The 13,586-nt window shown below is 37.2% G+C and overlaps 1 protein-coding gene across 3 annotated transcripts in view; it reads right to left on the bottom strand.

Annotated features, from left to right (window-relative positions):
- Positions 1–13,586, bottom strand: part of LOC141544617 (uncharacterized) — a 115,620-nt gene that overhangs the window by 68,986 nt on the left and 33,048 nt on the right. For all 3 annotated transcript variants that reach the window (XM_074271011.1, XM_074271012.1, XM_074271013.1), the window contains exons 3-7: positions 12,007–12,106; positions 6,204–6,478; positions 4,114–4,228; positions 3,756–3,929; positions 2,447–2,553 (exon numbers count right to left, since the gene is read on the bottom strand). In XM_074271011.1, coding sequence (XP_074127112.1) covers positions 2,447–2,553; positions 3,756–3,929; positions 4,114–4,228; positions 6,204–6,430 — 623 coding nt within the window. In that variant the 5' untranslated portion in view covers positions 6,431–6,478; positions 12,007–12,106. The remainder of the gene's footprint in view (positions 1–2,446; positions 2,554–3,755; positions 3,930–4,113; positions 4,229–6,203; positions 6,479–12,006; positions 12,107–13,586) is intronic.

Here is a 13,586-nt window from a genome sequence, read left to right as displayed (position 1 = left end):
TGAAAGGATGGAAGAGATTTAGAAACTCAAAATCTCAGAAAAGTGAATGCTCAAATTATCTTGACATGTAATTGGTAAAACATCAAATGTTATTAAAAATAAAATTAATACATTCAGAGTAAAAGTTCAGAAAGAAATTATCAACATTTTTTTCAATTTCAGCTCAATGAAAATCCAATCTATTACTATTCAATATTTGTAATATTTCTTTCACTGGGAAGTGATCTTTTTTACTCTTTTAGAATTTTTCTTTCTTTCAAATGCTTTAAAAATTATTCTGAAATATCTCTTGCACTTTTGGGAGGGGGCTTTTTCTCTCATGGACTTTTTTTTTATAGGCATCTAGTTCAGGTCTTGCCACTCTTCCTGCAGAATTTTGAATTTATCTTGCCTCACAGAGAATTTTAGATACTGAACTGAATGGGTTCAAATGTCCCACTATTGGTCATAATGAAAATAGAAATATTGATGATTCTGTTCAATTTCATATTTATTCATTGTCATTCTTCCAGGTTTGTAGACAAATTCTTTCAGAATGATCTGGCTAGTCTTCATGCAAAACAGCCTACAGGCTTATTCTCTCCTTAATGGCTTTTCATTTTTTTGCAAAGCAATACCTGTCTTCATCTTCTAACTTCAATTTTTTTTTTTTTTTAAATAAATTGTGTTGTTCTAAGCTTGAGCTAATTTTAGTGCTAACATCTCTCTTTATTGCAGAGATGATATATCCCAACTGATGCAGGTTCTGGGCTATTTTGGCTTCCTCTTTGAGATAATGATTTAGTATTGACGGAAGTTCCCATTTTGGAGGGTTTGATAGCTTGTTTAAAAACAGCAGGTTATAGCTATTATATCCCTTTCATATTTAGGCTTTCTCCTCATTTGCATTAATTTTTATCTTAACACTGGCCAGTCTATGATCTGAATGTCCATAACCATCTAATTCTGAAATTATTCCAACAATGGTAACCAATCATTTTTGTTTGTTAGGATGATATCAGTTTTGTGTTTGGGAGTGGGTGGTTGTAGTTGGGTTTTGCTTTTTTTTGGTGATATCAAAAATTTTTCTTTCATGCATATGCTAAGATCAAACAAGATCCCATGACACATTCCACCAAAGAGATACTTTTTTCCAATAAGCTAGATGTAAATAATGAAGTATATGCTCACCTAAGGTGTTTGCCAGTGCTGTTTAGGATGCTCTGGACAGAGTCCAAATAGAATAGGTTGTATATGATGGAAATGATTTCCAAATACTCCTAGTTGGAGATGACATTTTGCTGACTGCATCAAGTCTTGGAACATGAAAAAGTCCCACATTCAGTAAAAAGAGATTGGTTAAAGTAGATAAAAGTAAGTATTTCCAGATTCTGTGTAGTTTAATGGGCAGCCCCATCTAGTTGGTTTGTCTATAGGTTTGTAGATGTGTTTCTATGTACAGATATACATGCACACATCAAAGCCTGCATGGGCACTGAACAACAACAATGCACTGGTCTCAAAATTGTTGGGGAAGGGAGAGACAATTGGATGTCATTTGAGAAACTTCACAGCACTTCTAATAATCACATTGCCACATTTCATAAGCACTACTATTCTTTCAGGAATTATATTTGGCTATAGTAAAGTTTTTAAAATCCCAGACCCAAACACATGATCTCAAAAGAATGAAAATTATAGATAATTCCAAGGATCCATGGACATATATGTGGTGAATATAAATAGATGTAGGCAATAATGACTTTGATGTAGTAAGTGATGTCAAAGACATGAATGAACAGAAAGAGAGGTGGACTAATCTTGCATTGAAAATAAAAATTTGCACTGGTCCTCAAGTATTAAAAAAACCAAGAGAATAATTCACTATGTTTCCTGGATTCTTTATGAAGAACAATAAAATTTCTGTAGGAGCAGATCGGATAGAAGGATTAAAAGAAGAAAGTGTCATAAGAATTCACATTCTTGATTAAAGATCAAGGGTCCATTCAAAGGATTTCATAGAATTATCATGCTTTTATTTATTTGCATTTGTCAATGTGCATATTCCTAAGGGAAAGTGAAACAAGTAATAACATGAAATATATGTTATGATCCTCATGAGTGACATTAAGATTATTTCATAAAGAAAATCAATTGAATGAGAGTACAAAACTTTTGTGGGACAATCTTAAATAATTACAAATCAATAAAGAAAACTGCAAATAGTAATCACCAATAAACAAATGCTTAGTATGCCTATAGGAAGTGTTTTCTCTCTTGCAGAATCATAAATAAGAGTTTTTTTCTTTTCATAGGCAGTGTTTGTTGACATTTTTCACCTCTTTGCAATGATATTCAATTTCAATCACTATTGTTTACTAAGCATTCCATGATGTAAATTCCATGACTTAATCTTATTCTTTTAGAGATGTTAATTTTTTTCAATTTTAAGTTTTAGTTACTGTACCTTTTAGCATTATCTAAGGCATTTGCATTTGCTCCATTCTCTAAGAGCAAGTCTGCCATGTTGATGTTATTTCTTGAAATTGCCAGCAAAAGTGGTGTGAGGCCTTCCTGCAAAGTCAAAATAAAGATATCTTTATATTAAGCAAGAATTCTATATTTAATTCAATTCAGCTTATAACATTTTGTAAACATCTTGTGAATTTGCTAATGACACGTTAATGGAACACCAGCGTTAGAAGACCAGAGCACAAATCCTTTATTAATTAATTCCTATGTGACCATAAAGCAAATGATTTCACCTCTCTGGGTCCTAAGTTTCTTTACCTGTAAAATGAAACTAGAGATCACTGGGATTCCTTCTAGTTTATAATATGTAACAATATTTTAAAAGACAGAAATTCAGAATTTGTTGAGACCATTTCATATTATGCCATGAGTGTCTCCCATTCTTGTCACTTTCATTTCTTTTTTTTAAATTAATTTTGTAATTATTATATTTTTGACAGTACATATGCATAGGTAATTTTTTTTACAACATTATCCCTTGTATTCCCTTCTGTTCTGAATTTTGCCTATCTTCCCTCCACCCCTCCCCTAGATTGCAGGCATTCCCATACATATTAAATATGTTACAGTATAACTGAGATACAATATATATGTGCAGAACTGAATTTTTGTTGTTGTTGTTGTTGTTGCAAAGGAAGAATTGGATTCTGAAGGTAAAAATAACCTGGGAAAAACAAAACATGCAAACAGTTTCCCCTCATTTCCCAGTGTTCTTCTCTGGGTGTAGCTGATTCTGTCCATCATTGATCAATTGGAATTGGATTAGATCTTCTCTATGTCACTTTCATTTCATAATCAATTATTGTCCAAATGAAGCCAAACTTATTTCCACAGACCTCTACTAAAAGAAAGCTATATCCTGGTTGGGTTTAAAGTTGACTAGTTATCTTTACCATTCCTCCTGAATTTATAAATTCAAAACAATCACAACCACAACAACAACAAACAAAACAAATGTTTTAAAATTTTGCCTTAAGAGGGTTAAATCTGGAAGAAAGCCATTTGCCTAGTATTTTCCCTCTCTTACCAACTTTCCTAGAAAGAAAATGACTTTAAATGTGTAGTCCTTAGGATCAAAAGAACAAAACAAAACAAAACAAAAAAACAAAACACAACAAAACAAACAAACAAAACAACATGTACTTAAGAATTTGTTCCTGTGAAAATTTTGTCTCTGTGTAGTGATACCTAGTAGGAACAAATCGTTTAAAATCTGCTTTGTTATACAAGAGGTTAGCTTCTACCTTATTTTTTGCTTCAATATCAGTCGGGTATTGAAGTAGTTTTTTTGCTATGAATTCATTATGACCTAGGACAACATAGTGAAGTGCAGTGTTGTTGTTGCCATCCCCAAGATTAGGGTCTGCACCATGTTCAAGCAAGATTGTTGCACACTCCTTCTGCTGACATTCTATTGCCTGTAGATATAATATACACAAAGAAATAACAAAGCAATATAAAATTTAGTATATTCAAGCATCATTAGGGATATTTAAAGAAGTTAGCAAAAGCTACTAACTTATTTACTAACTTTTAATTTTCTTAATCACAGAAAGAAATCAACATGCATTTCATTGACCATCACGGTTAACTAATACATACCTTTATTAACGGTGTTCGACTGTCATTGTCCAACAAATTTAGTTTGCAATTTTTCTCTACTAGGAGAGATACAACATCTGGATGTCCATTGGCACAAGCCAGGTGAAGAGGTGTTCTACAAAAATGAGGGAGTAATATGATTGTTTGATAATGTACTACAACAATCAAAATTTTACCATTTTTAGGATAGTTTTAATGTAATATGTATTATTATTCTTATGCCTAAATTATAAATAATTTCCAAAAATAAATGGGTACTACTGTCCCCTAAAGAAATACAAAATATGCATTAACTCTCATTGCTGGTATGGTAGACAAAATTGCCAGGGATGGATGGGGTGGGGTGGAATATATTCAGGAGGTAGATTTACATTTCATTACAGATTGCATTAGAAATTTGCTCCGTTTCTGACCTGTGCTAAATCACCTTTCCTCAGGCAATTTGCTGACCCCTTGCACCTTGGCACTTACCATATTGGTTACCAAAACCAATGGTAACCAATTGGTTACCATAACCAAAAAATAAGAAAACAGATTTTTAAAAATAAGAAAATAGAACAGATTGTGAAACAACTCATAAAAAAGCAATAGATCTATAGAGAAAATAAAGAAGAGAAAATATAAGAACTGGACTGCCAGAAAATTATGACAAAAAAGCAGCTCTTCCAAATCTTTTCATCCCTTTTCAAACCTCCCATAGTATACTCTGTTCACCTTTTCAGCTAATTAAAAAAAAAACCTACTCATATTTTACTGGGGAAAAAAAATTGAGACCATTTCCTGAGATCTCCCTCTTTCACCCTCTTTCTCACCTAACTCATCTAAATATCTTCTACCATTATTTTTCATTTACCTATCTCATATGAAGAGGTAGTCTTTTTCCTTGCCAATAAAAATGCCTCTTTGTATACAAGCGATACCATTCTATAATACTTACCATTCCTCTTGTCACTTATCTTCAATCTTTCATTGCATCCTGGATATTTCCCTGCTTGCCTACAAAAATCCCCTTGTCTTCTCCCCCCTTCCCCAAAGTAACTACACTTGATCAACTGATGCCTACTATCATCCCCCATTTCTCCTGTCTTTTGTAATTGAATGTCAGAAAATTAAGGTTTTTTTTCTAAATTCTTCACTGAATCTAATGAATCTATCTCTTAATTAACAAATCTTTTTCTTTATTCTCATTTTAGTAACCTCTGGTGTCTTTGAAAGTGCATTCATTTTCTCCTTAATATTCCCTTCTAAATTGTGTAACACTGCTTTCTCCTGGTTCTCTTCCCAAGTATCAGATTCTTAGGCTTCTTTGCTTAAGTCCCTTTCTTGATTAACCTCTTAGCATAAGGTCAATCCCTACTGCACTATTCCTTTGTATCTATATCTATATATCTATCTATATCTATCTATCTATCTATATATATATTTATATCTATATCTATAGATCTATATCTATAGATCTATAGATCTATATAAAACACAGGTCTTAATAAAAGCACAATTAATTTTCTGCCTTGAATCTTTCATTCTTCATAGATCGTGTCCATATTTCACCAGCCCAGGGCAGCTAAGTGGCACAATGAACAAGAGTTCTGGACTTGGTGTCAGGAAAACTCTTCTTGAGGTCAAATGTGATGTTAGATAAGTAAAGTTTTGTGACCCTGAGGTTATTTGACCTTGTTTGCCTCAATTTCCTATCCCTCAAAAGGGGGTTGAAGGAAATGGCAAAACATTCCATTAAGTTTCCCAAGAAAATCCCCCAATATTCTTAAGTATAGCCTGACAAAATCGTTTTAGACCTGTAAACAATTCAGCAGATGGGAATAGTATTTGCTTCCACGTTGCTACTGATCAAGAATATGTTGGCCTGACGAAATGACAAATGGAGTTTCCAATTCATTAAAAGTGGCTAGGTAGGAAGGGGAAGTGAAGCCCGCTTTTGGGACTTGCTATCCTGACCCTGTCCTAGGTGCTGAAGTGGTTTGATTTCCCGATGGTTAATTGGGATGCACTTCATCTACTCCTGTGCAGGGATGTCTTACCTAGGGTTTGGGCTTTCCCTTCTCTCCTTCTAACCCAACCTTTGCTCTTACCGCTTCACTTTATCCAGATCATTCACATCGTTTTTTCCCAGCAGCAGTAGCTGCTGCACCTTCGCCACATCTCCACGCAAGGCAGCTTTGTGGATCTTCCTGAGGTCCTTGCTCCGGATCAGGTATCCTTCGGTGGGGTAGGGTGTTTGGACCCCAAAGGAACTCGAAAGCTTGAAGGGGCGAGATGGAAATTGCCCCTTCTTCTTGCAGAAATTGAAAATCTTCATTGCGGAGACAGGCTTTAGGCTGAGGAGTCCTCGTTCGCGCCCCTCAGCCTACTCAGAAGGGGAATTAAAAGGGGGTATTAAAGGGGGAATTCAATGGGGGTATTTAAGGGAAAATTAAAATGGAAACAAAGGGGAATTAAAAGGGGAAATAAAGGGAAAATGAAAGTGGAAACAAAGGGAGAATTAAAAGGGGAAATGTCAATAACCCGAGACTCGAGATTTGGGGATCTGTGAACTCGCAACAGTTAATAACCGATTCAGCACTAGAGCTGATAGCAATCCTGGCAATGGCCGGAGGGAAAGTGATGCCTTTATCAGGTCCGAGGTTCACGAGGATGCGATAAAGGGTCAAGGCACGCACTGGTGAGCGCACGGATGCCAAATCCGTTAGCTCTCAGCTCGAGGAGTCCAAAGCTCGAGGGCACGAGGATGGGTGAGACCTGGAGCTCTTGCGTTCAAATCTCGAGACCTGTTTTATTTACTTTTGTAATGAGCAAAGCACTTCCTCTAGGAGCCTGGTTTCTTCTGTAAAATGATCTTCTACTCGATAATCTCCCAAGGTTCTTGCAGTCCTTTTAACAATTCTGTGAAACTGAAGGAAGCGACCCTCGGGGCCCAGATGGACAAATACAGTCCAGTGCCTCTTCTGATTCTTCCTACCCCGTAAGTGTGAAGGGGAAGCATTTGTACCGGACAGACAGCCACACATCTGGTGTCAACCATGTAGCCCTCGGTTCAAGACCATCCCTACAGAATTTAATTTTCCTTATTGGTGCTCTTATTAAAGGAGGGAGAAGGGAAGGATTTCAACACTTTCTATGCAATGGAAAGAGATACCCCTTCTAGTTTAAATATAAACATAAAGATTTAAACATACCCTAAGGCTATATAGACGATAAAAGCCCCATTCAGGTGTGGGCTAATGAGATTGCCTCCGAGTATTGTGTTTTTATGGAAGTTTAAGTCACTTGGAGGGATTTTGATGAGGTCTGCTATAATGTGGGTAGAAGGTCCCAGTATTTTGTTTTACTGACTTGGGTTCAACGTCCCAAACGTAAGAAAATTTCTTCAAAAGGAAACAATGCAGGTCATGCTCTTGCTAGTCTTGTTTTTTTGCCCTCTCCTGCTTTTCCCTGTGCCTATGTTCCATTAATGATGTGAAATGTATCCTGTGCACATCGGCTCATACTGATTTCTTTCAGCTCCAGATTAACTGAACCTAAAAATACAGAAATGATACATGCTGCTCCTGCTGCTGCTGCTGATAGTTCTCCTTGTCATCTTGTCTTCTCTTCCTCCCTCTTCATCTCCATTCCCTTGTCTCCCCTTTCCCCCCTCCCTTCTTCGTTTTTCTCTTTCCCTTTTCTTCTTTCCCTTCCCTTCCCCCTCCTCCTTTCTTCTCTTTTCCTTCTCCTAGTCCCTCTTTCCCTCCCTCTAGTCCTGCATTCCCTCCCCTCCCCTCCCTTGCTTTTCCTTCTAGTCGTTCTTTCCAACAAACCAAAATATCAATTCTGCCTGTAGGTCTTTTGGTCTCCGTAGGGATTACTTGTGATCCAGTTTGTAAATCCTGTGGTCAACATCTAGGTTATACTTGTGAGATGGCTCCAACAATATCTATTTAAGGCATAGTCTCCATTGTTTGTGCCTTACCTGATATCCTGTAGAACTTCAATACTGTCTCTAAATTGCATGTGATGGATAAAATGCCTAACATTTAGCACTACGATATACTTTCAACAGATTTGGACAATGGTTTGGCTTGTTTAAAGGCCCCTGAACAAGTAACAGACTCCATTATCATATACATATTATACTATCTATACATTGTGGACAGAAAAGTGGTCATGAATTATATAATTATTTGAAAATACAGATACTACTTATTGGGGAGAAGATCAATGTATATGATCTGATAAACAGGTAAATCTAGTATATGGATATTCAAATATAGAGGCAAATCATTAATTAAAATGTCATGACTTACAGGTCATGTTCTTTGTGGCACAGTTCTTTTTTGATGTCCTGACCCAGTTTCCCTACTTGTCTTATTTAGTTACTCTGCTCAGGTTATAAGCATTCCAACTTAATGTTTGATGGGATGAATGTACCCATCCAGGGACCTCCCCCATTATGTCACAGGTCTTGTAACCCTATAAAACCATCTTATATCCCACATTCAGGGACACATTCTTTGAGAAGAGAGTCTCAGTCAGCCCTGGGACCAACCATGATCCATTTGGTCCCAGGAAATCTCTCTATTAAATAAATTGTTAAATTGTTCTCTAATCTCTATCTTGCTCAGTTTTTCAAGCATTACAATGACATACTAGGCTGAAACCTAGTATGAAATTTGTGGAATTTGAAAAACATTTTCATAAACTTTTAATGAATGCAGATGTAAATGGACAAATAATTTCTCTTGGTGACACTAATAGCTCTCACATACTTCATACCTTAAGGTTTACACAGTACTTTATATGCTTTATCAGCTGAGTACAAACCATCATTTTATCACTAGGAAACCATTACTTGTTGCAGGATTAAATCAATGTTAAATTAGATTTGACCATTGTCTCCTTAATTCCACTTAGTACCTTGTTTCAAGTTCTGGCCCATAACATCTCCCATTTTCTTTTGTTTTTAGAACATAGGTGGTCATGAGCTCCCTGACTTCTCAAGGTGGTGTTCAAGGAGAACCAAAAAAGGAGGTGATCACACCTTCCCTGACTGCTTTTAGTTCTTCTCCGTTGTTTTGAGATTTTTTTCCCCTTTTTCTGTCTCTGTCTGATGGACAAGGAGGATATGGCTCATTGGCACCCATCTGATTCTTTCTCCATCTGTAGAAATACAAGCAAACTTTCTTCCCCAAGCAGTTAACCTATCTAGTCCCTTCTATTTACCACTTGCTAAATTTCTCCTCAACACCTGGCAATGACATTGGAGCTGATCGCACTGGACACTGCCCTTCTTTTGGGTTAAAAAAAAGCCTGTATTCTCTCCAATTATAATCCCTTTCTCCCATCTGATTTTTTTTCTGATTCATCACATCAGAATCCTGAACTTCTAAAGGTGTAACCTTGGCTGCCATCATGTCCCATCTGTTTTTTATTTGATGTCTTGGAGCTGGGCCCTGCCTCTCATTTCCCTGTGTCAATCTACATTCTGAGTCCCAGTGGAAACCTCATTTGCATTTTGGACATAGTATTTTAGGTTTTGTGTCACTCTATCTTCTCACTCTATCTCTATACCTACATTGAGCTCTCAGATGTCCAACTTTCCCACATTGAAAACATCAGAGAGTATCTCTGGAAGTCCCTTGTCAAGAGGGATCCCGTCTTCCCATGTTCATCATAGTCTGAGTACAATAAGCATTTTGTGCCTACTGTGGCACAGTGTCTTATGATATCCTCTAAAGGAGCATCTTTGTGTAGTTCCCATATAAACCTTCTGCAATCCTCATTAGCATTTTACTTAGCCAGCTGTCTTCTCATCATTCCTGTAGCTGCATTTTCTCCAATGGTTCTTGTGACAGCTGTTTGCAAACGTCCCACAAAATCAGCAAAAAAATCATTGGAACCTTGCTCTATTTTTATGAAGGCTTCCCCTCGATCTTTTCTTGGGAGGGTGCCCCAAGCTTTTATTACAGCAGTAGCAATTTGTTCATAAGCTGCTATGAGATAGTTAGTCTGTGTTGAATTGTCTGCATAATGACCTTCACCTGCTAGTTGGTCAAAGGTGATCTGTACATTAACTTCAGTTTTCTGTTTGTGGTGGGTTTGTGTCCTGCATAATTCATTATATTCAGAAAGCCACAAGTTTTGTCCAGCTTCTAAAGATGTCCTTGTTATGGATTTCCAATCACTAGGGGTTAAGATTTCATAAGCCAGATTGTCTAGTAACATCTTAATATAAGATGATATAGCCCCATGAAGTGTGCAATCCTTTTTCAAATCTTTTTTTTTTTTTTCCCCAGGTCAAAAGCAGTGTATCTTCTCCACTGTTGACCTAAGAGTCAAGCACTTCAATCACAGGTATCCATTTATTAAATCAGATAGATATATCCTGTCCTTTGTTTGCCTTAACCAGTCCCTTTTGTAATCTTGTCATAGGCTGCTTCATAGGTGATGCTGAATGTGTTACTGCCCCTTTCCCTTCTTCTTCTCCCTCTACCCATAAAATGTTGAGGGAAGTAGGTCAGGGGTTGGGAAATACCCTAATTTCTCTTGTTGTGAACTACCACACTAAGAATTGAACTTAACTCCATTCTTATCTAATTCTTCATGCTTTTCACCTAGTTTTTCTTGATCCTCCCTCCCTTGCTCTTTACTCTTTTTTCTTACCCTAATACTTATTTCTTAAAGCCAATTGTATTAAATGCTATGTATCAAGTGTTTCTTTGGATATTGAGTCAATTCCATTATCATTGTAGTATTCAGATAATTGCTCTCCTGCTAATTTCAACTCATTTGGATTCAATTTTTTTTTTCCTTAGAGAACCAAGGATATGTGTACTGTACTGTTTCTAAAAATTCATTGATCTGCTCCCAAGTTACTCTCAAACATTGGCTTTTCATAAATATGACAATGCTCACTACACATTTTACCTTTATTGCAAAAGAAGGCTGTTTTCTAAGCATCTGTCCCATTTCAGCTGAAATACTAGTTTAGCCCTTAATAAAGTTTCCTTCTTGTACTCACTCTAATTTTGGGTTCAAAGATGAAGGTCCTTGGTCCCACGTTTAGGTGCCAAAATGTAATATGGTCTCTAAAATGTAATGTTTTCTGTTGAGGTTTCCTTGGGGTCTCTGGGAGCAGCCTTGGTTTCAGTTCAGTAATCACCACATGAGTAGCAGGGCTTAAAATCCAAATCCTTTATTGTCTCTTTCAAAATTTTGTCTCCTTCACTTGGGGCTCAGCTAGATTTCTGGAGGCCTAGCTCTCTCTTTGGTTCCTAGAACTTGAGCTCCCGCTTGCCTTCTCTGGCTTCTGAATCTCCCCAAATCCAAAGATTTGTGCTTCAGCCATGATAAAGGTGGACAATGGAATGAATCTGTCTCAGCCTCCTACCTCTTCTAGTGTGCTTGTCTCTTCTGGCCCTGAGAGCTTCTGCATATACATTCCACACTGAGTAAAAACCAATCATGATATCACTAGGAGAACATTATTTGTTGTAGGATTAAATCAATGCTAAACTAGATTGAACCATTGTCTTCTCCATTCTACCTTGTAATTCCACTTAGTACCTTGTTTCAAGCTCTGGCCCATAACAGGGGACTGAGTCAAAACCACAAGATGAATGAGCCCAGGTGATCTTGTAAATTTCAAAAGATAATGAGGCTATAAAAGGCCACTGAAATTGTGACTATAGGGTTTACTGAAGTGGTCAGTTGTAGTGGTAGCAGCAGGTTGCAGCAAAAGAAAGAGTTGGCATATGAGAAAGAGAAGCCACTGGAAAAGATCTGCCTTGGAAACCTCCCCCCCCCACACACAAACACAGTTTGATTGAACCTTCTTCATGAAAATGTGAAATTGTTAATTTAAACAATTGTCAAACAGAATTATGTGTGCAGACTTACTTTAAGCTTCCTACAGCTTGGCTTCCAGTTGAATTTTCAAGTCCTATTTAAATTGTTCATTTAATGTACACTCTAATTCACCTCTGCTCATCATTGTTTTCTATGGGAAAGGAAAAAAAAAGTCCTATTATCTGAATTATGGGATGATATTTTACATTTCTTTCCATTGGAGAAAACCTAGCTACTCAAAAGCAACACTCAGGTAGACTCTAGCCATTTTCCCTTTGAAGTAGGGTGGAAGTAAGGAAAAGGGAGAGGAGGAGCCAATGGATGCTCTAACAGATTCCAATTTAATTGCTTTTTTTCTGCTATTTGAATGTCAGACTTCTCTCAAAATTGAATATTGGGGAAAGGGGAAAGGCAGGTGAAGGGCAAAAATTAGTGGAGGTTGCGGTTCTTTGTGGCTTTTCCCAAGGAACATGTAGCTAGTCATTGCATTTGATATGGGGATGTTAGCATAATTTTGGAGCCCTTTCCATTTGTAGAGCTCAGTGGATTGAATGCAATACAGGGAGTGACAAAGACCTTAACTCAAGTCCAGCCTCACATGCTTTCTATTTAGGTGATCCTGGACAAGACACTTACCTTCTGTTTGCCTCAGTTTCCTCATCTGTAAAATGGGGAGAATAATAGAACCCAATTCTCAGCACTGTAATAAGGATCAAGTGAGATAACATTCACAAAATGCTTAGCACAGGACTTGCATGTAGTAAGCACTATATAAATGTTACTCATGATGACAATGATGATGTTAATTATTGGAGAGATTCTCCACAGAGAACTCTTGTAAAGTGAGTGGGTGCCTTCCCATATAGAATCTAGCATAAGCACATTTAGCTAGATTTCTCCAAGGCCCACAAGCTTTCCTTTGATTTTCTTTCCCCTAGCCCTGACTTTGCAAATATTCTATGGTGCTAGAGGTAATGGTTGTTTTCCTCCATTTTCAAAGAGGACCAAAATGACATTACTATGTTAGTGTCAAATTAATGCATCTGACTGGCGGATCAGATCAATGTGACCTTGGAATCTTGTCCCACAGGTCAGACACTGTTAGGATTCTTACAAGGTGCTAAGACATGGAATGGATAAAGATAACAATTATCTTTTTTAGCATGGTTCAGTATGACTGATCTGATCCTACAAGGAGATGTTATGGGCCAGAACTTGAAACAAGGTACTGAGTAGAATTGAGGAGACGATGATTAAATGTAATTTAGCATTGATTTAATCATACAATAAATAATGGTTTCCTAGTGATGAAATGATTGGTGTGTGCTCAATGTGCAGCATATAAGAAAGAAGCTCTCAGGGCCAAGGAGGACTTTGGGAGATTCAGAGTCAGGATTTGGTCAAGGAGATTCACAAGTCGGGCAGAACGAAGGAAGACAGAGAAGTGGTGGTAGGCTGTCCTCGGGAGAACACTGAAACCAAGATCTGGAAGGCCTTCAGACAACTAGCCAAGCCCCAAATGAAGGAGATAAGATTTGGAAAGAGACAGTAAAGGCTTTGGACTCCTGGCTGCATTTGGGATTATTGAAATGAACTAAAACTAAGGCTGCCTCCAAAAGCTCCCCAAGAAA

The sequence above is a fragment of the Sminthopsis crassicaudata genome, chromosome 5 (genome assembly GCF_048593235.1).
Source record: "Sminthopsis crassicaudata isolate SCR6 chromosome 5, ASM4859323v1, whole genome shotgun sequence".
In the NCBI taxonomy this organism is placed as follows: Eukaryota; Metazoa; Chordata; class Mammalia; order Dasyuromorphia; family Dasyuridae; genus Sminthopsis; species Sminthopsis crassicaudata.
Note: the sequence above shows the minus strand (reverse complement) of the source record. Positions and strands in the feature narration are given on the sequence as shown.